The sequence below is a fragment of the Trichomycterus rosablanca genome, chromosome 19, assembly GCF_030014385.1.
Source record: "Trichomycterus rosablanca isolate fTriRos1 chromosome 19, fTriRos1.hap1, whole genome shotgun sequence".
Classification (NCBI taxonomy): domain Eukaryota; kingdom Metazoa; phylum Chordata; class Actinopteri; order Siluriformes; family Trichomycteridae; genus Trichomycterus; species Trichomycterus rosablanca.
The window spans coordinates 8897124-8919445 of record NC_086006.1 but is presented as its reverse complement, the minus strand read 5'-3'; the positions used below and the strand labels follow the sequence as shown (position 1 = coordinate 8919445).

Genomic DNA, 22322 nt, shown 5'->3' with positions numbered 1-22322 from the left:
ACCTTCAGTCTATTATAATCAATGCTTCTAGACAACCAGGTTTCATCCATTATGCCTTCCAGAGCAGCTCCAGTTTTTCTTCTTTCCTTCAATGATCTCTAACGTCTTGTCCTTCTTAGTTCTGACCAGCCATACAATCCTTTGACACCCTGTCCAGATTGGTGTCACTATTTTGTTTTCAGCCCGACAGGTTACGATGTCTCTTGTGGTCCGCACAACCCTGAATTCTTAAAAAACATATCGCCTCTAAGGCATGATATATAGTACTTTCCCCCCTCCCTCTTGATTAAATTTCTTGGCCGCTAATTTTATTTCTCCAATCCACTAACTTGCAACCCCCCAATCAGGAAACACAGACCACATAAGGAGTGTGTGATCCGGACGCCAGGGTTTGGGTTACCTGCGCTGCTGTTTATTTTTTATTTTTTGGTAAGGTTGGGTTGTAGCCTGAGACATTTCACGGCCTAAATTCATTTTCTATTCAGGGCATACTTAAGTTCTGCACGCCAGCAGTTTTTCGAGGGGTTTACGGTTTCACTCTGCTGATGACATGAGCCACAGCACCACCTGTGTGGTTATGTTCACCCAACAAATATCCTAACAGACTGTTTTTTATATATATTTTTAATCTACATTCGAAGGAAATATTACAACATAATATTTGCTGATCACAGAGAGTCTACAGGATGAAATTTAATTAGTCAGATAAAGCATGGCTAGTTAACGAGCAGGTTTCTAAGCACAGTAGTGATCTTTTGCTGAGCTCCTATTTGTCTTGAATGAAAAACATTCAGTTTGGACATTTTCGGATGGGTTGTAATGCATTTTTAACTTCTGTTAAGCTCTTTACCTCAATATATTTCCGAGTTTATTACACCTTTGAATAACTGGCTTAGTGCTGTAGTTATAGATAGTTGGTACCCTGTAAAAAAATCATTATTGTAAGTCATAATATCCCTATAGTCTATCTGACCACTTCTGTACCTTCTAGTAATCGTCCAATGCTTTAATGTTAACATTTTCTTCCATTTAATAGATTAGCTGGTCCACCACAATGTCTGTAGGCTCATTTCAGATTTAGATTGGCTCCTTCAAACCCTAAAAGTTCAGGATTCTAAATCTGGAGGTGCCCGGTGGGCGTGGCTTCAGTTTAATAAAGTATATGGGAATTAGTCGGTTTGTGGGAGTGGCTCAGCCTGCCCTGTTTAATACAGTGTGTCTGTATGGTGGATTTTAGAATTTGGGCGTGTCCTGGGCTGACCCGTTTAAAGTGTGTCTGAACTGTCAGTTGACGTCTAGTCTATCTGTTGGGGTGCACACGGATTGACCACTCCTTTGGGCTTGATTGGTGGATAATAAGGGGAAGAAACTAGTCCACAACCATGGTAAGAAATTAAAGAAACTAAGCATGAAATGAAGTTAGGGATTATTCGATTATAGCCCCCCAGAATTTATATGCAAATGTATATTTCATAAGCTAACATTGTTAGAGGGGGTTGAATACATTACAGGTGCTTTTTGGCTTTATGCTTTGAATAGAGCAGTTGGAAATGTAATACAGACTGCAAATGTACTGCAATTTTAAATATTTAGGTGCTTTAATATTCTGAAAAATAATGGTTATGCATGTAATTATACATAAGCAAGATTGATTTTTCAAATATAGGGGCCGAACTAACTATAATACTTAATATAAGGCTTTGTGAATGAAGATTTGACTGCTGCAGTGCTTATAATGTGGTAGATAGCTGACAGACTGATGCCTGGTGGCTACTTGATCCCATCAGCAGGGCTGTTTATTACTTGCCTTAGACAGCACATTCCTGGAGTTACGTTTCCAAATTACCATGTACAGTCACAGACTTGAAGACATTAAACCTGCTGATCCTTAAAATAGAAAGAATGTGCAGAATGGTTTTCCAGCTGCTTCTACACAGAAGCTTATACGTATGTTGTATTATAACTGATGTTATAATACTATTATCATTTAATAGTTAAAAGGCTGAGCTAAAAATAGCCACATCTGGGTCATTGCTAAGACCATATTGAACTAACTCAGCCATATATGAGTGGATTTAATCATATAAACACAATTAAAAACTACATGAGTGGATTTTACCCTGAAAGTGTTGGTGTATTTTTCCATTAAGCGCAGACAAACACATAAAATACACAGTTTATTACCCAACAATAACAATACAAAACTAGTAAAAGAATAGTAAAAAAAAAAGCACAAACTAACAAGACCAAAAGTTAAAACAAATATATTAATATAATATCCAGGCTGTGGCTAAAATACACTTAAAATACACAAATCCTTAAGTGCTTTATCAAAAATAACAATTTATAATTGATCAAACTATATAAAGAAGACACTCACTCACTCACTTTCTTAATGGCTTATCCAATTAGCAGGGGGGGGGGGGGGGGGTGCTGGAACCTATCCCAGCTTTTTGTGGGCGCAAGGGGGGACACCAGTCCATCGCAGAGCAGACACACATAAACACACACACCCATTCACCTATAGGGCAATTCAGTGTCTCCAATTAACCTGACTGCATGTTTTTGGACTGTGGGAGGGAACCGGAACTCCCGAAGGAAAACCACACAGACACGGGGAGAACATGCAAACTTCGCACAGAAAGGACCCGGACAGCCTATAAAAAAGACAATAATAGTTAATTGGTCAGGACTACAATTGAAAATCAACTTGAACTGACAAGACCAAGTGTTAAAATGCATACTTACAATCCAGTTTGGGAGTAAAATACATATAAGCTAGGTCAAGGGTACATTTTTGGGATATAATAATAATAATGGAATAATAATAAAGGCTAAAACTTATAAAAGGCTTAAAGAAATAACCAAAAATGACAGAAACGTGGAAAACCTGGACTGACGATACAGGTAAAGCAAATATTGTTTTTAATGTAATTAGGCTTTATATGAGATTTCACAGGTTATTATAGTTACAAAATACTAATGTAACTAGTTTATCCATATTTTAGCTTTATTTTAGCTTTAACTATCATTTTCATACATACTGCACAGCAAAAAAAAGGTCACAGTATTCTGTACAATTTGTACTGATTTTACACTATTCAGCAACTACATGTGTAAAGTAAAGTGTAAAGTAAAAAAAGAACACGTTTCAGACTCCAGATTTTGGTCAGAAGTGTTATTATAACATGAGTATTTGCAGTAGGCCGTGTGTTTGAATAAAACCTGGGTTGTGCTGGTTTATTACAGACTGACGCACAACAGGAGGCCCGCTCCTACCTGAGCGAGGAGATGCTTGCTGGTGAGTCCTCAAAAACCCATAAATATTAAACATCAGGCACTAGTGTTATGTTAGTCTTTAGGATCTAACATAACATGTTTACTCCTGAACAATTCCAGAGTTCAAAGCTGCCTTCGATATGTTTGATACCGATGGTGGCGGTGACATCAGCACCAAGGAGTTGGGCACCGTGATGAGGATGCTGGGTCAGAATCCAACCAGAGAGGAGTTGGCTGAAATCATTGAGGAGGTCGATGAGGACGGTAAGAACACTCAGAGAATTCATTGACATTGAACTTCGTACTTAGGTAAAAGGACAAATAATTATTTACAAATACTCCTATTAAAGCTTTTTTAATTAACTAAAAGTATATGGTCATACATTTATTTATTTATTTATTTTGACATTACATTTTCTGCATTTAGCAGACGCTCCTATCCAGAGTGACCTACAGAGGTGCTTCCATAGTGAACATTACCTTACTCTAGTTTATGTTGATTTAATTTACATATTACTGTACATTGTTTCCTCACTTCTCTAAAGTAAATGTAAGTGCCTGGAATGGTTGGAAACCACAGAATCTACCTCTATTCCCCTTTTTCTTACAGATTTAAACCATAGCTGTAAAGCAAACTCTGGGTTGTAGGCCTACATGTACAGAGCATAGGTTGATAGGTTGTCTTTTGTAGTGTACTGGGGTGATGTAAACAATCTTTAATAAAAGAGATACTGAAGTATACATATTTAAAGATTTTATAGTACCATAATAAAATACTTCCCACTGTTGTCTACAAATATGTAGTCTTACACACTACAAGTCAAAAATAAAGACACGCCTGATTAAGAAGAATTTAATTCATTCTTTAACTAAGTAAAGCAACTTACTCCACATTCCACATGCTTATTAATCTATTAAGCTGTTATTAGGGTAAATTGGAAAGGCTGTTTTAATGGATCTAAAATATAAAATGTATTGATTTTTTTATTCATTATAGTGGCTGGAGTAAATATATATAGACCACCTTTTTTTAATTACAAGGAATATGCAGCATCTTAATTGGCTAATAGCACTGTCACCTCACAGCCAGAAGGTTCTGGGTTCGATCCCCAGGTGAGGCGGTCTGGGTCCTGTCTATGCGGAGTTTGCATGTTCTCCCCGTGTCTGAGTGGGTTTCCTTCGGGAGCTCCGGTTTCCTCCCACAGTCCAAAAAGATGCTGTCAGGTTAATTGGAGACACTAAATTGGCCTATAGGTGAATGGGTGTGGGTGTGTGTCTGCCCTGCGATGGACTGGCGCCCCGTCCAGGGTGTTACTGTGTGCCTTGCGCCCATTGAAAAGCTGGGATAGGCTCCAAGCACCAACACATCCCCCCTTTCCCTACCGGGATTCTAATTGGATAAGTGGTTAAGAGAGTGAGTAATTGGTTAATAAACGGGTATTCTGATAAACAGACATCAACTAATTAGACACAAACATAACATCAACCGTAAATCAAGTCCTACTCTTATGCTTAGTTCAATCAACAACTGGGCCTTCACTGTGTACATACTGATACACTTCTATCTTATATCAGGCAGCGGCACTATCGACTTTGAGGAGTTCTTGGTCATGATGGTGAGACTTCTAAAGGAGGACCAGGCTGGCAAGAGCGAGGAAGAGTTGGCAGAATGCTTCCGCATCTTTGACAAGTATGTATCTTCACTATCTATAGTGAACTTTATGCTACGCAAAGTCTATCAATGGACGACTTGCATCACGTTTTCCTTCTTTTCAGGAACGCTGACGGCTACATCGACAGAGATGAGTTTGCCGAGATCATCCGCAGCACCGGCGAGGCCATCACAGAGGAGGAGATTGATGAGCTGTTGAAGGACGGAGACAAAAACGCAGATGGCATGCTGGACTTTGATGGTAAGATCTACAATGTACACTTATTTAATCAAAAACTTACCAAAGCCTGTCCAGTTTCTCATCAATCAATCTCTGTAATACTCTTCTTTCCAGAATTCCTCAAGATGATGGAGAACGTGCAGTAAAACAAAGACTCATGGACATTCCTCTCCCCTTTGACCCTGTCAACTCATCTTATCCTGTCAAATTTACTCACAAACCTTTACCAGCTCGCCTTCGCCTACTGCCCTCCATCTTGACACAGCAGTGCCACTCCGACAAACAGACACCTAGACATACGCCTGATTAAAGTCTGCTGAGATGCATCCTATCATGTTCGGGTTCCTGGGATTGGGCTAACCTGAATGCTCCTGCGAAATCAGAAGAGCCGAGCATCATTATATTATGCTGCTAAATAGTTCGACAGGTCTTACCATGGTAGACCGCAGATTGCTGGCCGTTTCAGTCTATATCTAGACTAGATCAGCAGCTTGTTATCGCTGCTTAGACCAATGCTAAAACCTCAACACTGCATTTGAAATAATGCTTAAAAAAAACAGAATAAAAGGTTAAATACATGCTCATGTTTAGTTTGTCTGATGTTTGTAAGGTTTTGTTCTAAGGAGTTGCCAATAAAGCATTTTTTTCTTTTTTTTCTCCTTCGGAGTCATTGGCGCAATTAAGGTTTAAGATTACTGGTTATTTAAACAATCGTTTGGTGTTAATCTGATAATTAATCTGATAATCATACACCACATTCTGCTATTTTACATTATAAAATATGTTGTTGTTAAAACTCTTGTGAGATAGGAGAACATACACCACTCAAATGTTCCACCTACATTCAATGCCAACTATCTATCTATCTATAATAACTTTGTGCACATTCATGGGTTGGTGTGTCTGGTAGGACATACACCGATCAGCCATAACATTAAAACCACCTCCTTGTTTCCACACTCACTGTCCATTTTATCAGCTCCACTTACCATATAGAAGCACTTTGTAGTTCTACAATTACTGACTGTACTCCATCTGTTCCTCTGCATGCTTTTTAGCCTGCTTTCACCCTGTTCTTCAATGGTCAGGACCTCCACAGGACTACCACAGAGTAGGTATTATTTAGGTGGTGGATGATCTCAGCACTCCAGTGACACTGACGTGGTGCTGGTATGAGTGGATCAGACACAGCAGCGCTGCTGGAGTTTATAAATACCGTGTCCACTCACTGTCCACTCTATTAGACACTCCGACCTAGTCGGTCCAACTTGTAGATGTAAAGTCAGAGACGATCGCTCATCTATTGCTGCTGGTTGAGTTGGTCATCTTCTAGACCTTCATTAGTGGTCACAGGACGCTACCTATGGGGCGCTGTTTGCTGGATATATTTTTGGTTGGTGGGCTATTCTCAGCCCAGCAGGGACAGTGAGGTGTTTAAAAACTCCAGCAGCATTGCTGTGTATGATCCACTCATACCAGCACCATGTCAGTGTCACTGCAGTGCTGAGAATGATCCACCTCCCAAATAATATCTACTCTGTGGTGGTCCTGTGGGAGTCCTGACCATTGAAGAATGATGTGTTTCTAAATTTATAATCAGCCTTTTACAAGCTTACATGCTTCTAACAAAAGTAACAAGGAGTGTTTTCCAAAAATGTATTTTATTGAAAATTTTAATCATAACATGTACGTTGTACTTTGCAGAACTATAATAAAAAAACAGGTCATGTAATTATAAAAAGTCATGATGGCAATGTATAAAAATGTGAAAAACAAACACTTTCTGATGAAGAATCAAATCCTGACTCTGATAAACAGTCGTCATGATGAAGATGGAGCTGTGATGAAGCTGGAGCTGTGATGATGAAGATGGAGCTGTGATGAAGCTGGAGCTGTGTGTAGGAACAGTAGGATCTTGTGTGGTCAGTTCAGGATCCATAATTAGCCTCATCGAAAGCTTTGCGTGCTCTCTTCAGCTCCTCGTTCATGGTCAGCAGATCTTTCACTCGAGCGAACTTCCTTGGATCTTTCCGGATCAGAAACACAATGTCCTCCACCTGAACTCGACCCTGGCGCCCGATGGACATGGCTTTATGGGTCATCTCTGTGATGAACTCGATCACCAGATCCTCCAGGATATCCACTGATTCAGTGTACGGGTTCTGATCGTCTCCAAATCCGTACATCATACAGCGCAGCTCCTTAGAGAAAAGTCTCTTTCTTCGTCCATGTCCCGATTCTACACCATTACCGACTTCATCCAGTTCTTCATCAAAACCGGGATCATCCTCCTCCTCCGCCATCTTTAAATATTAACCGAGCAGCTCTGTGTAGCTAAGTAGCTAAAGTAAACCACATTGCGGTTAAATACAAAAAAAATACAACGTTAAATGTTAAAATACACTCATACAAGAAGAAATAAATACGAATACAAATAAATATTCATTAATTTAAATTCTTACATTCTAAGTTTCTCACCGAATTAAGTTGTCAACAAACACCGGTGCTCCCCGGCGCTTACAAGCTACTGCTCAGTCAGGAATTGGGTTGCCAGATCAGCCTTACATAATCCCTCCCAATATGGTGATAATTCTCAACATATTTTAACGTCATGTTTTACACACTTTGGTTACATTCATGACAGGACAGGTAATCACTGGTTACACAAAATTCATCACTTCAAGTTTAATGTCAACACACTCTCAGAAAATTTCGTATCTCCAATTCACCTCACTTGCTTTGTCTTTTTGTCTTCGGACTGTGGGGAGGAAACCGGAGCTCCCGTAGGAAACCCACACAGACAAGGGGAGAAAGGTCCTGCTCCGCTCCACCTGGGAATCAAACCCAGGACCTTCTTGCTGTGACGCCACGTGTCGCCCGACTCTCTCTATTTCCTCGGCCGCTCCCGTTAGGGGTCGCCGGCGGATCGCGGTCTGCATTATTGGTTCGGCACAGTTTTTACGCCGGATGACCTTCCTGGCACAATCCTCCCTATTTATCCGGGCTTGGGACCGGCACTACAGCGCACTGGTTTATGCATCCTAGCGGCCAGGTACCTATAGGACAATTCCGTGTCTTTAGTTAGCCTGGCTGCATGTTGTTGGACTGTGGGAGGAAACCGGAGCTCCCGGAGGAAACCCACACAGACACGGGGAGAACATGCAAACTCCACACAGAAAGGTCCTGCTCTGTTCTACCTGGGAATCAAACCCAGGACCTTCTTGCTGATAAATACCTTGCAGACACTGTATAAGGCATTTATTTACCTGTACTCATCAGTACACAATTTTATTTATAATTATTTAAAATGAATCAAGTTTACAGCTATATCAGCCTCACCGAAATCCAGTACAGTTCTATTTCTGTTTGATTTTAACTTACTGCAGTAATTTTGACAGTTGGAATATTGTATAAATATTTTTATAAATAAGAGCAATTGTTTGCTCATATTCATGAGCAAATAAGTATGAGCAAATAAGTTTGTGTAGTGGTTGTATGTTTGCTGGAGCACTTTTTATAATACAAGTACAATAAAAATAATTTATACATACTAAAACAGACCTTAAAAATGCTACTTTTACCTGCATCTTTCACCTTTATTTGTATTACCTTTATATTTCAAATATTGCAAACTGCTAAAAAAGAAAAAAAGTGTGCATCCCCCTAAACACATTATCCTTGAGTTATTTAATTAATTTTAATTAATTGAATTAAAAGTGTGAAGATTTGTGCATAAAAGAATATAACTTGAAAGGTTTTTAAACTTGCTGTATTGAGGTATTTCAACGGACCTGGCAACACGGATCAATACAACAGGAAATCCGGTTGTTTTTAAGAGGTGTGTTTGTTTAGAGCGCCGTCTGCTATTTGAATGTAGCACAAAGCAACTGTAAACATAGCTATATTTTTAAAAATCAAATATATATTGAAATTAATTTGAATATTACGTAATATATAATTGGTAAATAAAATATAGTTTGTACTAATAAGTACAAGCATTTCACAGAGTGCGCAGTATAGACACGTCAGTGGAGCTGCACTCCTTTAAGGATCTAGCATGGCTGCGTCCTAAATGACTCAGTTTTTCATATTAAGTGCACTTCACAAGTCCCAAGTCGTGTAACAGGGAAATCAAGTAGTAGTGTGCTAATATAGGGAATGGCGAGAGATTTGGTGTTTTCTATGCTTTCATGTGGGTGTTGAGTTGATGCAGGTATTTCGCGTCATATATTGATTAGTAGTGGTTAACTGTGTTACAGCGCAGTCCAACAGCTATGGTGACTTAGTCAAGCAACTGGAAGAGGGAAATGTCATAAACAAGGTAAGAAATGGTTAAAGAAGTTTAGCTACTGTTAGTTACCGTTAACCTGAGTTGACTGCCTAGAGCTCTTAATAGTTTATAATTCTGCACACCGTCATTAATGCAGCAGATGTTATTTTATAGGCAGTTTTAGTTATTAAAACTGTAACTAATCTGTCCAGCTGTCACAAATTTTGTGGACACTAGTGCATTTAGTTTCATTTTCCACTCATTAAAATCAAACGTCATTGCTCTTCTGTATAATCTATTAAAAGTTTAACCAGAAAAAAGCTCATATTGACAGATATTTAGGCATTACACACCATTGTATTTACATAAATAACACTGATATAAGATCTTTCATAGAGCACTTAAAGAATTGCATGAATTACTTTATTGGAACAAGTAAAAAAGCTCCTTTATATTCAAATAATTATGAAATGAAATACTGCCACTGATTAACAACACCTCCTTGTTCCATTTTATCAGCTCCACTTACCATATAGAAGCACTTTGTAGTTTACAATTACTGACTGTAGTCCATCTGTTTCTCTGCATGCTTTGTTAACCCTCGTTCACCCTGTTCTTCAATGGTCAGGACTCTCCCAGGACCACTACAGAGCAGGTATTATTTGGGTGGTGGATCATTATCAGCACTGCAGTGACAATGACATGGTGGTGGTGTGTTAGTGTGTGTTGTGCTGGTATGATCAGACACAGCAGCGCTGCTGGACTGAGAATAGTCCACCAACCAAAAATATCCAGCCAACAGCGCCCCGTGGGCATCGTCCTGTGACCACTGATAAAAGTCTAGAAGATGACCAACTCAAACAGCAGCAATAGATGAGCGATCGTCTCTGACTTTACATCTACAAGGTGGACCAACTAGGTGGACAGTGAGTGGACACGGTATTTAAAAACTCCAGCAGCGTTGCTGTGTCTGATCTACTCATACCAGCACAACACACACTAACACACCACCACCATGTCAGTGTCACTGCAGTGCTGATAATGATCCACCACCTAAATAATACCTGCTCTGTAGTGGTCCTGTGGGGGTCCTGACCATTGAGGAACAGAGTAAAAGTAGGCTAAAAAAAGGTATGTAGAGTGAGTGTAGAAACAAGGAGGTGGTTTTAATGTTATGGCTGATTAGTGTATATATCCATATATAACTAGAGAATAGAATGTTTAAATCCAAATCTATGTAGTAGATTGTTTAGCAGAGTGTTATCATGATGTTTGGAGACTGCCCTATATAAAATGTTTATTTTAAACGTTTTTTGTTGTAGTTAGTCATCTAATTGCTGCCTGGAGGCAAGCAGAAGCCAGTAATGGCTTGCCCGGTGTCCATCATCTGTCGGGCACTCCGCACTGTGGGCCTGGTGCTCTTTTACTATGTCTTCTCCATTGGGATCACTTTCTACAACAAATGGCTCATGAAGGTAAGTATACCTCTAGCCACGACTGTAATAATGAGTTAAAAGTTCATCTTGAGATCTTTGTTTGTTTCTTCTGGCTTTGATTTCAGGGCTTCCACTTCCCCTTGTTTATGACCCTGGTCCACCTTACTATAATATTTTGTTTATCTGCCTTGTCACGATGTGCCATGCAGTGCTGGACCAAAAAGCCTCGAGTCACACTCAGCTGGAAAGACTACTTTCACAAGGTGGCACCAACAGGTAGAACAAACATCCACGTTGTTATTTAATTTACATATAATGGTGGTACTGTCTGTATGTATAAGCTAATAATGTTGAGTATTGTAATGACTAGGTAATTACATTAAATGCTGTAGTTCCTGTTTAAAAAGTAGCATTATAGAGTCAATGGAACCTGAGGGACACGGACAGTGTTTTAGCACTTCTATTAATTGCCCTGCAATGGATTAAACATCAGCATCAGATTTGCTGCATGTTATTTGTCATCTACATGCGTTTGTCATCCCTATAGCAGGAGAGTCTGCTAGAATATTTGCTATGTTAATTTGTTCCACCTTTTGCATGAGTATTATGGAGGTTGTTCTTATTTTTAATCCTTTACCCACCAATCTACACTACTCTCAATGCCTGGTTGGGTATAGTTTGGAAAGGCCTAAACTCAGGTCTACAAGGGCCCATTGTTTACATTTTAATCTGCATTGTCAGGTAAAAAACAATTAAACTGTAGCAAGGCATAGATCTAGGCAAGGATATAAAACAATAACTAATTGTTGAGTGTTCCCAGGACCCAGATGGTCTTTTGATATGGGAAAAGCTTGGTACAACCTTAAATCTTCCTAGATTTGGGGCAAGTCTCTGAATGTCCATAAGTCCCCCAGCCAAAGCCCAGAATTAAACCTTATTACACATATACATAAACAGATATTCAAATGCTTTCTATGTTGTAATTGCTGGTATTATTCAGCATTTTTTCACAATCAAATTGCCCTTTGCCAGCATGGTACCATTAACCATATTACAGGCCAGAATGTGATATTGGTGTTTGGTACTGAGACAGCACTGGAGGGTGAGGACGTGGTCAAGTATGATTAGATAAGTAGTTAAATCATGTTAACTCAAATGAAACAAAGTCCATGCTGACTGACAATGTGGCACATTCAGGAGTTGCTTAGCAATGTTTGCTAAATAACCAACAGTATGTGGACACAGGACTATGTGTGTGTCCAGCATTCATTCCTAAACTAATAGGCATCAATATGATGTTGGCCTTCCTTTGTGGCTACAAAAACCAGAGTTAAATGTTGCTTATTTCAAGGCCCTGCCAAAGATCCACAACACCAAACTCATTCAACCATATCATTTAAAAAGCTTTCTTGGTCACAGGGACACAGTCATTGTGGAACAGGAAAAGGCCTGCTGCCACAAAGTTAAAATAAATATAATTATAAGTCATATTTATGTAATAAAACTAATTATACACCTGTAAGCAATAGGTGTTGCTGAAACACCTAAACGTTTTAATTAGGAGGACTCCCTACAAACCTCTTACTAGATAATGTATTTGCAGTGTTTAAAAAATGTAGATTAACTACAGTTGAATATTAAATAGTTATGGACTTCCCTACATTCCAGTGTCAACCTGTTTCCTATTTATGTATGCATTTTCTCCCGATTTAGCATAGTCAATCTGTCTCTCTCTGCTGGGGATCCCTTATTGCATTCGAGGGGGGTATATTTCTGCTCACGCCTCTCCCGACCCATGCGTAGTCCCTAGCGGACCCCTTCTTTTCACCCATTTTTTCTGCACAGGTGCCTCTATCTGCAAATCCAGGGTACTTGCACAGCGTTTGAAGACCTTACCCACTTAGTCCGGTCATCCCACCCAGCAGACACGTTGGCCAATTATTGTCTGCTATTGCCCGCTAGATGGCGCCCAGTTTCGAACCGAGGTGTTCAGAATCTCAGCGCTGGTGTGCTAGCGGAATATCCCGCTGCACCACCTGGGCACTCAGTGTCAACTTTTTGTTTCTTTATTACAACTGAATATTTAACCTTTATCCATCCATTAAAAAATGTACGCCCACACACAGAAATCCCAATAAATGACCAAAAGGCAGTCTATAAATAGCTATAGGGAGGACACACTTCTGTAGATGTCGTTTGCATTGTTGATCGGTTTGGGCAAGCAGCAATAGCCTATAAACAAATACGTACGGAGTTACCCCCACGGGCCAGCTATGCTGGTCGGAAAGGGTAAAGTATCTATTTATGTCCCATAACAAATCAAGCTAATATATGTTTAAAAATCTGTTTTCTATTTTGGTTTTATCTTTCAGCACTGGCAACTGCACTGGATATTGGATTATCCAACTGGAGCTTCCTTTTTATCACTATCAGTTTGTGAGTAATTGGGTTTTCTTTCTTCCACACCAAGAAAAGTCCACACCAAGTGCCTGTAACCTTAAAATACATTCTTACACAAGACAACACAAGAACAGTTTTATGCAACAGTTGTATAAAAATAAGAATATGAAATGGCCTCAAAATATAAAGACAAGATAAAATAAGCAGACAGAAACATAGTACCTACCTTGCCATTATGTAACACATATGTGTTAAACATGACATTAAAATCCAAATAAGTGAATACATTTTTGGGGGTGGGAGAGGAGATAACAACCCGTAATTTGGCTCGTAGTGCAGGCTTGTAGCTTCAGAATAAAACATTAGTATAAATAAATATGACTAAAATGGTTTGTGTGTGTTTTCTACAGGTACACAATGACAAAATCATCCGCTGTGCTCTTCATTCTCTTTTTCTCTCTGATCTTCAAATTGGAGGAACCGGTAAGTTGTTAGAAGTCTGACACACCTTTGATATTCTCATTCAACATTTGTGCCTAACCTAACTTTAAGTGCCATTAATGCTCAAAATTCAAGAGGCTCTGTTGCCATTTCAGCTATATAAGTATGTATTGAAACAGAACAACACTCCTTTAAGACCATGATGCTACACAGAACACAAGTGCAAACAATACAATATACACAGTGCAGATCAAAACCAGTGTAATTAATACAAAGACTTACAATAAATATATTTTTAAATACATTTTCCAACTTGCAAATTTCCACTCTCAAGATTTTAATCAAGGGTAAAACAATAAAATCACTAACCAGTAATTTAGAGGCCATGGGACTGAGTTAAATAACATTGTACAACTTTCTTCTACATGCTACCACACCAGAGCTGACATCCGGCAGATTGGCTTGTTGTTCATACAGGGTGGGAGCTGGATGGGACCTCATAACTGATGCGATTGTGACCTCTGCTGGCTGGTTGATGGCGCCTGCAAGTGAAGGGATAATGCGTAGATCAGGGTGTGGTTCTCCGTACACAAAGTTGATTTGCAAATGAACTCGCCTCGTGCTGGTGAAAAGATGCAGTCGGCTACTGCACACGTGTCGGAGGGGGCGTGTGTCAGCCTCGGCTCTCCTCGGTCAGGATTGGAGGTCAGCATCAGTACAGGGAAAGCATTATGCAATCGGGTAATTGGATACAACTAGATTAGGAGGACAATTGGGATTTGTTATACATACATATACACCAGTAAAGTGCAATGATTATTTTTCCGCATATCTCGGCTTGTTTGGAAGATGGGGTCAAAACGCAGGGTCAGCCTGCATAGCAGAGTCTGGATTTGAATTGACAATCTTATGACTGATAGCCCTCTACCCACTAGGCTACCACTGTTAACATAATATGGGCTATGTAAGGCCTGATGGACACCCATTAGTATAAAGCACATCCTGATTGAGTGCCCAACATATTACATAGAAAGACAAAGATTACATATGCCTAAAATAATTAAATAGACCTTCAATATCTGACATAGATATCAGTACTAAGAGCACAGTTGGGGTCACACGGTTCATATTTCTCCTTTTTATTTTTTTAGAATCCATTTCTGATCCTGGTGGTCCTGCTGATAGCTAGTGGCTTATTCATGTTCACTCTGAAGTCCACTCAGTTTAATCTGGAGGGCTTTATCATGGTCCTGCTGGCCTCCTTCATCGGTGGGATCCGCTGGACACTCACCCAGGTCCTCATGCAGAAAGCAGAGCTCGGTAAGTCTGACCCAGAGCGTTCGCTTACATCTAGGAGCTGTTTACCAAAGGTGAGGATTAAACCTAAGTCTCCAGAGCCTTTGTTGCTGTGCAGCACCCACTCTACCGGGATAATGCCAGCCCTAGTGTTTGAATCCCAGACCATTAGTACATTACCCATGGTAATGCTAGTTAGATAGGTAGTACACAATATGCATTTGGGACACAACCAAGTCAGCAACTAGCTTACCTAGCATGCCATTCAAATGATGTTCAAATTTATTGTGTTAAGACATGCCAAATGTCATCACCAGTGAGAGACTAAGCTGTTCGAACAGACAGGGGAGGTTCATTCTATCACCTGGGTGCAGGTACAAAGAACGACCATGAAGTCTCTCTTACTCGAGTTCTGATTGGTGGATCAAGATGAGCCAGACTCATGGTACAAAAAGCTTACAGTAATCAAGCCAGCCAGGAGTTGAACCTAGAATCTTCTGATCTATTCCAAAGGGCGGCATGGTGGCTCGGTGGGTAGCACTGTCGCGTCACAGCAAGAGAGTCCTGGGTTTGATTCCCAGGTGGGTTGCTTTCTGTATGAAGATTGCATGTTCTCCTTGTGTCTGTATGGTTTCCTCCCACAGTCCAAAGACGTGCAAGTGAGGTGAATTGGAGATAGTCCATGACTGGGTCCCATAATGCTGTTCTGATGTTTTTTTGATTTACAGGGCTTCAGAATCCCATTGACACCATGTATCACCTCCAACCGCTCATGTTCATGGGTCTGTTTCCTCTTTTTGTCTATAACGAAGGTATGTCTGACTTACACTTATTTATATATTTTTTTACTTTACATATGCTTTATTCTTTAACCGTGTGTGTGTGTGTGTTAGGATTAAGTGTAGGCACTACAGAGAAGCTGTTCAGGGTGAGTGAGCTACAGCCGTTGTTATCCTCTATTCTGGCTCTGTCAGCGGGTGGCATGCTGGCATTCGGGCTTGGATTTTCAGAGTTCCTGCTTGTGTCCCGAACCTCCAGCCTCACTCTGTCTATTGCAGGCATCTTTAAGGTAATTTCACTTATGCATGAGCATGCAGTTCTTTTTGTAAAGTTTGTGTTGTGTAGTTGTGTAGATGCAATGTTCTTACCCTGCTATTACCTGATCAGCAACCCTTGTCCCTTTGCAACCCTTTGCTGTGTATTCAGGTCAAAGTCCTGTCCTTATTGTGCTTGGGTTGTTTTTTAATTAAACTTTTTACAGCGGTAAAGTACGCTAGCGCACCAGAGTTGGGGTTTCGAATACATCGTATCAAATCTCAGCTCTGCCTTCCGACTGGGCTGGGTGGCAGCATGAACAACGATTGGCTGTTGTTCAGGGTTAGAGGGTAAGAAAGTCGGATCATAGGTCCTCATAACTGGTGCGACTGTGGCCCCTGCTGGCTGACTGAGGGCGCCTGCACAGGGCTGAGGAATAATGCTGATGGGGGTGTGGCCCTCCTTACACAATGCTCGTCAAGTGTATGAACTCGACTCGTGCGGGTGAAAAATGCAGTCTGTACTGACTGTAGATAGATAGATTCTTTATTGATCCTTTGCAGGAAATTTCTTTGTTACAGCAGCTCAGACAACAGTCAACAACAACTTCTTGTATACATACAACATTAACTTACGGTGCAAAAACAAGCAATAAGATAAAAATGTACAGTATGGTACTATATACATGTAAACTTTTTATGGTGCATGCATAGCATACAGAAGTAAGTATTTCTTATAAATGATTTATTTGAATTATTGTGAACTGTTAAACAGTCTGATAGCAGTTATAAGAAAGGATTTTCTGTAACGTTCAGTCCTGCATTTAGGAGGAATCAGTCTGTGACTGAAGGTGCTCTGTCGAAACACCTCCAGGGAGTGAAGTGGGTGTGAATGATTTTTGATAATTGAGTTAAGCTTTGTGAGCATTCTTAACTCTGCTACCTGCTGAACTGAGTCCTGTTCAGACCCCACTATGGAGCTGGCCTTTTTGATCTGTTTGTTTATTCGGTTTGTGTCCATTGTTCTAGCACTCTCACCCCAGCAAACCACTCCAAAGAAAAGAGCACTGGCCACCACCGACTGATAAAAGGTGCACAAAAGGGGCCTGCTGATGTTAAAAGATTTCAGCCTTCTTAAGAAGTACAGTCTGCTCTGCCCCTTTTTGTACACCGTCTCCATGTGTGTAGACCAGTCCAGCTTGTTGTCCAGCTGAACTCCAAGGTACCTGTAGCTGGGTACAAGTTCCACCTCAGTTCCTAGGATAGTAACTGGCTCAGGATCCCTCCTCCTCCTTCTAAAGTCCACCACCATTTCTTTGGTTTTTGTGATGTTTAGTTGTAGGTGGTTGTTGCTACACCAGTCCAAAAAGTCTTTAACCGTGCCCCTGTATTCCTGCTCACATCCTGCCTTAATACAACCCACGACTGCTGAATCGTCTGAAAACTTCTGGAGAAAACAGTTGTCTGAGTTATATTGAAAGTCCGATGTATACAGCGTAAACAGGAAAGGCGACAGGACTGTTCCTTGTGGGGCCCCCATACTGTATGTGCCGGAGGTACGGGCGTATGTCAGTTGAGAGGCGTTCTCAGGGTCGAATCAGTATAGAGGACACAATCAGGGTAATTGGACATGACTAGATTAGGGGGGGAAAATTGGGGAAAAAATAAAACATTAATGGGGTTTTTGACACTTATACACTGACAATAACACAAATGTAATATAAAAAACACTGGCATACAATTGAAAACAAATTAGATATCAATAAAAAATACAATAAAACCTGCACTTTACCTTTACTTCTTCATTGTTTTCTTTATGCTTTTTAATTGTAGAGATGCTTAATCTTGGAATACCGTATTCCTTAGCGAGTTCAGTAAGGTGCATTTACGAGAAAAGCCACAAAACCACTTCTGCATCGGCTGTGCCGAGCAAGGAATTTCATTAGTGGACAGAACTTATGAGCAGTAATAATTAATAGAGGTTTAGTGTTTCTATGTCGTTCCTTTAATACATTATGTCTTGTTAAGCTTTTTTTGTAATGATAAGTGTTTTAGACTCTCTCGGAAAAGCTGATTCTTACAATTTCTCAGAACCCTGAGCTGTAACAGAAGTTTAAAAGTGAAACAGGAGAAAAATCCAGTTAAACACAGATACGTGTGCAGCTTTTCACACAAATGCAGATTCGGTTTACCACACCCCTCAAGCCAAACACTGAACTAACGTGCGATTGCACACACGTTGACTTTAAGGGAAACGTTGAGTTTGAGGGTACAAATTTCTCGAGAAAGGGAAGTTTAGGCGATGTCGAGTTACAAGGTACCACTGTAAATGAAGGGAAACTGAAACATGGGCAAAGAGGATTATAATGACTGACTTTTGTAATAAACGAGTCTTATGAGAGTTATTATGTTGAATTAATGATCACAGCTATTTCTTTCTTCTGTTTTTCTGTGTAGGAGGTGTGCACCCTGCTGCTTGCAGTTGAATTTATGGGAGATAACATGAGCGTAGTAAACTGGCTGGGCTTTGTCGTGTGTCTGGCGGGTATCTCGCTACACGTGGGTCTCAAGACTTACTACAGTAAAGGTAGAGCGCTGTTTCACTTACTCTTTATTACAGGCTTGAACTTACTTTTGTGTAATCGTGTTTATAAAGTGTTAATTATATTTCTTTAAGTGTTTATGACTCACTGAAATTCTGCAAAGCTTTTGGATGGACCATTTTGAACTATTAGAGGTTTTATTTGGAGCATCTTTGCTTGTTACATAGGTAACGGATCTACCTTAAGACCACTGGCTGGCAGAGACAACTCGGACATGGAGCTTCCTCTTCTTCTTTCCAGAGAAGGTACGTCTGACATGGAGGATGAAGAAGACCTGAACTGAAACAAGAAGTCTCGGAAATGAAGACGGCAACATTTCTGGGACGGACCTTTAGCTCACAGAAGTGGCACGTGATGTATTTTGGTACAATAGCTGTCGAATAAACACAGCCGTCTCTATTTATAAGAGTGTCTTGAAGAAACACTAGTTGATTTTGAGAGCCTTGAGCAAACAGCTGGCACAAAGGGACCATTTAAAGGAAGTATGTAGAAGAAAGAAATCAGATTTTAGTGTCCAGGAGCCCAAAAACCCTTACAGACTGTGACCAAATTTTGGGCCGCATGATTCCTTCTTTACACAATGAAATGTTTGAATGTATTCACAAGCTCTTCCCAAATCATTACATGCTTTAATGTGAGAACCAAAGTAAAAGCTGTGCTTCTTCAAACACATTGTTTATTTATTAATTTTTTACACATTTGTGTAATTTATTCCTATACATAATTATAATATGTAGAGGAATATAAAACTGGGCTTGAATACATGTTGTTATAGGAGTTCTTTGGCTCGAGCCAGGTTTGCAATTAAAGTTTTGTTCTTTGGACAGTTTCCATGTAGCATTACGTATTTTTGTTTACAAAGGTGTAATTGATTTATTTTAAGCAATGTCGTTATTGGTTAACATGAATGATTTGAAATAAAGGATGAAGCTTGGTAGCCACAATTCCATTAAAAATCCATAAAATGCAAATACCATTAATGCTTTATGCTGTAAGTTACATGTTAACTTAAGTTCATTAACAAATCACACATTCATGTTTCACACAATTGAGTTTACCATCTGTGTCTTAAAAGCGCCTTGTCAAAGTGATTTACTATTAAATAAAAAAATATACTTTATTATGTGTTCTTATTTTAATGGAAAAAAATCACCCACATTGATTGGCGTTTTCTTGTACTTACTACTTCCTATCTCCATTTCTTGTTTTTCATACTGCATATATTGCACTGCAACAATTGGCAGAATCTAAAACAGAGGTGCCCAATACGTCGATTGCACAGTGCACGCCTCATTCCAACAGTTCAACATGATAGAAATGAAATGCGGTCACTGTTTTTCAATTTGCTGTTTGTTACCTTAGCACTGTGAATCTAGAAAGTTTTCATTTATCAGTAGCCAGTTTGCACCATTTTTGCATTTTTCCTTTTGATTCGGGCAAGAACACTGCAAAGACGGCTGTTTCATTCATACGTGGAAGAAGCTGACGGAGAATATTCAGATCTCATGTTACAAACAGAAATTTTAACCCTGCAATTAGTTAGTTTGTTGAATATGAATAAAATGAGAGACAGCATTTGGAAATCTTGACAGGGGGTTCATTTTCTCCAGAGATACAAGCACAGCTCTTCTCTTTGCCTTAATAAAATATAAACATCAGTTAAAGAAAAGTGTCATGCCTAAACTTCATGTTATTTACAGCCTATGGCAAAGATAAGCACATTGTTCCTTTTCTTAATTATCTATCTTGAAATGTTATATGCTAATATTGCTGTTGTAATCGAAATATTCAACACAGAAAGTAATTACAAGCTAGTGTGTGAACAAGTAATAGATAAGACAGATAAGCTTTTTAAAATGTGACCAAAATATCACTTGTGTATTGGTAATCTGTATATAGAACATACTGTATATCACATTCAACCAGTGTTAAACTAGCTGTGACTGTTCTGGACAGTCTGTCTTGCCTCTGAATATCGTAGTCCAATCAGCGTCGAGTTGTGTTCTGTACAGTACCGCCCTTTTTGGGCAATTTCAGTCTGATTGAAAATCGCCCCGGATTACTCTGATAGACACTCATATTAAGGCACTTTTTTTTTAACTGTAGGCACTGCAAAACAATCTGTATGGGTTCCGGGAGGGCTTGCACTTACGTGCTTGCGTCACACGTAACCTGGTGTAGCGATAATTGGAGCAGCTAGCCATCTCGTCAACATGACTACCATCACCTCAGTTCGGAAACTCCATCGTGTCATTAAGGAAAATGCCATTCAGTCGTTGTAGTAATCAGGATAAATTAGCAACTAAAGAATTAGGGCCACCCAGACCAAATTTAAACATCAATCAAGTATCTACAAAGGGGGGGGAAATCATATAAGTTACAAGTAACTTACAAGTAAGTAATGTCACTTTTAAATTGTGAATTGTGATTGCACTTATTGTATCTCCCCAATTGTTTAATTGTACTTCTTTATTCATTGCACATCAGCCCTGATGCCAATCTTTATTCTGGATCTGCTGCACCCAAAATAAAATGCTATCTGATGAAGACGATGATTAAATTGGTAGTTTTAAGGCTTTACTTCATTTTATGATTAATGGTAAAGCTGGTCACTCTCCATGTTAAAAGTTATTTGTGAGGGCAAACGGCCAGATGACTTAAGCTTTAATTTACCCATTAAACGGGTCACCCTGGCCATCATTACAACAATTGCCCCCTACCTGAGAGATTTGGCAGGAGCCGCCACTGCCTGTGACTATAATTCAGACCTAGATGATGCAGCATTTCCTTGAAGGGATGGGGCTGAGTGACCACATGAACAGCGATTGGCTTGTTGTTCAGATAGGGGCGGGAGTAAACCGGATGGAGACTCTCTCTCTGACTAGTGCGATTACGAACTCTGCTGGCTGGTTGGTGGCACCTGCACAGAGGTGGGGAAGGAATGCGGTAGAGGGTGTGGCCCTCCGTGCACAGCGCTGTACTGCACTGCACTCGTCAAGTGTAGGTGATAAGATGTTCGATTGCTGTGCACGTGTCGGATGGGGCACGAAGCAGCCTCGTCCTCCCCAATCAGGAGCAGGGACAAGCATATATATATATATATATATACAGGGGTTAGACAATGAAACTGAAACACCTGTCATTTTAGTGTGGGAGGTTTCATGGCTAAATTGGACCAGTCTGGTGGCCAATCTTCATTAATTGCACATTGCACCAGTAAGAGCAGAGTGTGAAGGTTCAATTAGCAGGGTAAGAGCACAGTTTTGCTCAAAATATTGCAATGCACACAACATTATGGGTGACATACCAGAGTTCAAAAGAAGACAAATTGTTGGTGCACGTCTTGCTGGCGCATCTGTGACCAAGACAGCTAGTCTTTGTGATGTATCAAGAGCCACGGTATCCAGGGTAATGTCAGCATACCACCAAGAAGGAAAAACCACATCCAACAGGATTAACTGTGGACGCAAGAGGAAGCTGTCTGAAAGGGATGTTCGGGTGCTAACCCGGATTGTATCCAAAAAACATAAAACCACGGCTGCCCAAATCACGGCAGAATTAAATGTGCACCTCAACTCTCCTGTTTCCACCAGAACTGTCCGTCGGGAGCTCCACAGGGTCGATATACACGGCCGGGCTGCTATAGCCAAACCTTTGGTCACTCGTGCCGA

The 22322-nt window shown here is 40.1% G+C and overlaps 3 protein-coding genes across 5 annotated transcripts in view; 2 read left to right on the top strand and 1 right to left on the bottom strand.

Annotated features, from left to right (window-relative positions):
* Positions 1–1278: 1278 nt before the first annotated feature.
* tnnc2.2 (troponin C2, fast skeletal type, tandem duplicate 2) lies at positions 1279–5824 on the top strand. The gene is made up of 6 exons (XM_063014989.1): positions 1279–1385; positions 3250–3301; positions 3400–3543; positions 4855–4969; positions 5056–5192; positions 5286–5824. Exons 1-6 carry the CDS (start codon positions 1383–1385, stop codon positions 5315–5317), a joined length of 483 nt encoding a protein of 160 aa, XP_062871059.1. The 5' UTR covers positions 1279–1382; the 3' UTR covers positions 5318–5824.
* Positions 5825–6813: 989 nt separating this feature from the next.
* taf13 (TATA-box binding protein associated factor 13) lies at positions 6814–7719 on the bottom strand. 2 transcript variants are annotated; one of them, XM_063014990.1, is made up of 2 exons: positions 7650–7719; positions 6814–7513 (listed from the first exon to the last, which is right to left on the bottom strand). In XM_063014990.1, the coding sequence occupies exon 2, from the start codon at positions 7472–7474 to the stop codon at positions 7100–7102; it is 375 nt and encodes a 124-aa protein (XP_062871060.1). In that variant the 5' UTR covers positions 7475–7513; positions 7650–7719; the 3' UTR covers positions 6814–7099. The 2 variants fall into 2 exon arrangements, with proteins under 2 accessions (XP_062871060.1, XP_062871061.1); XM_063014991.1 differs by having other exon boundaries at positions 7634–7716.
* Positions 7720–9380: 1661 nt separating this feature from the next.
* LOC134333471 (solute carrier family 35 member C2-like) overlaps positions 9381–22322 on the top strand; it is a 64296-nt gene continuing 51354 nt past the window's right edge. The window contains exons 1-10 of one of the 2 annotated variants that reach the window (XM_063015458.1): positions 9384–9492; positions 10764–10916; positions 11003–11153; positions 13250–13313; positions 13688–13760; positions 14870–15038; positions 15743–15826; positions 15908–16083; positions 18506–18635; positions 18819–19057. In XM_063015458.1, coding sequence (XP_062871528.1) covers positions 10806–10916; positions 11003–11153; positions 13250–13313; positions 13688–13760; positions 14870–15038; positions 15743–15826; positions 15908–16083; positions 18506–18635; positions 18819–18934 — 1074 coding nt within the window. In that variant the 5' untranslated portion in view covers positions 9384–9492; positions 10764–10805 and the 3' untranslated portion in view covers positions 18935–19057. Of the gene's footprint in view, positions 9493–10763; positions 10917–11002; positions 11154–13249; positions 13314–13687; positions 13761–14869; positions 15039–15742; positions 15827–15907; positions 16084–18505; positions 18693–18818; positions 19058–22322 lie in introns of those variants that run through there. The other variant, XM_063015457.1, reaches the window with a different exon arrangement.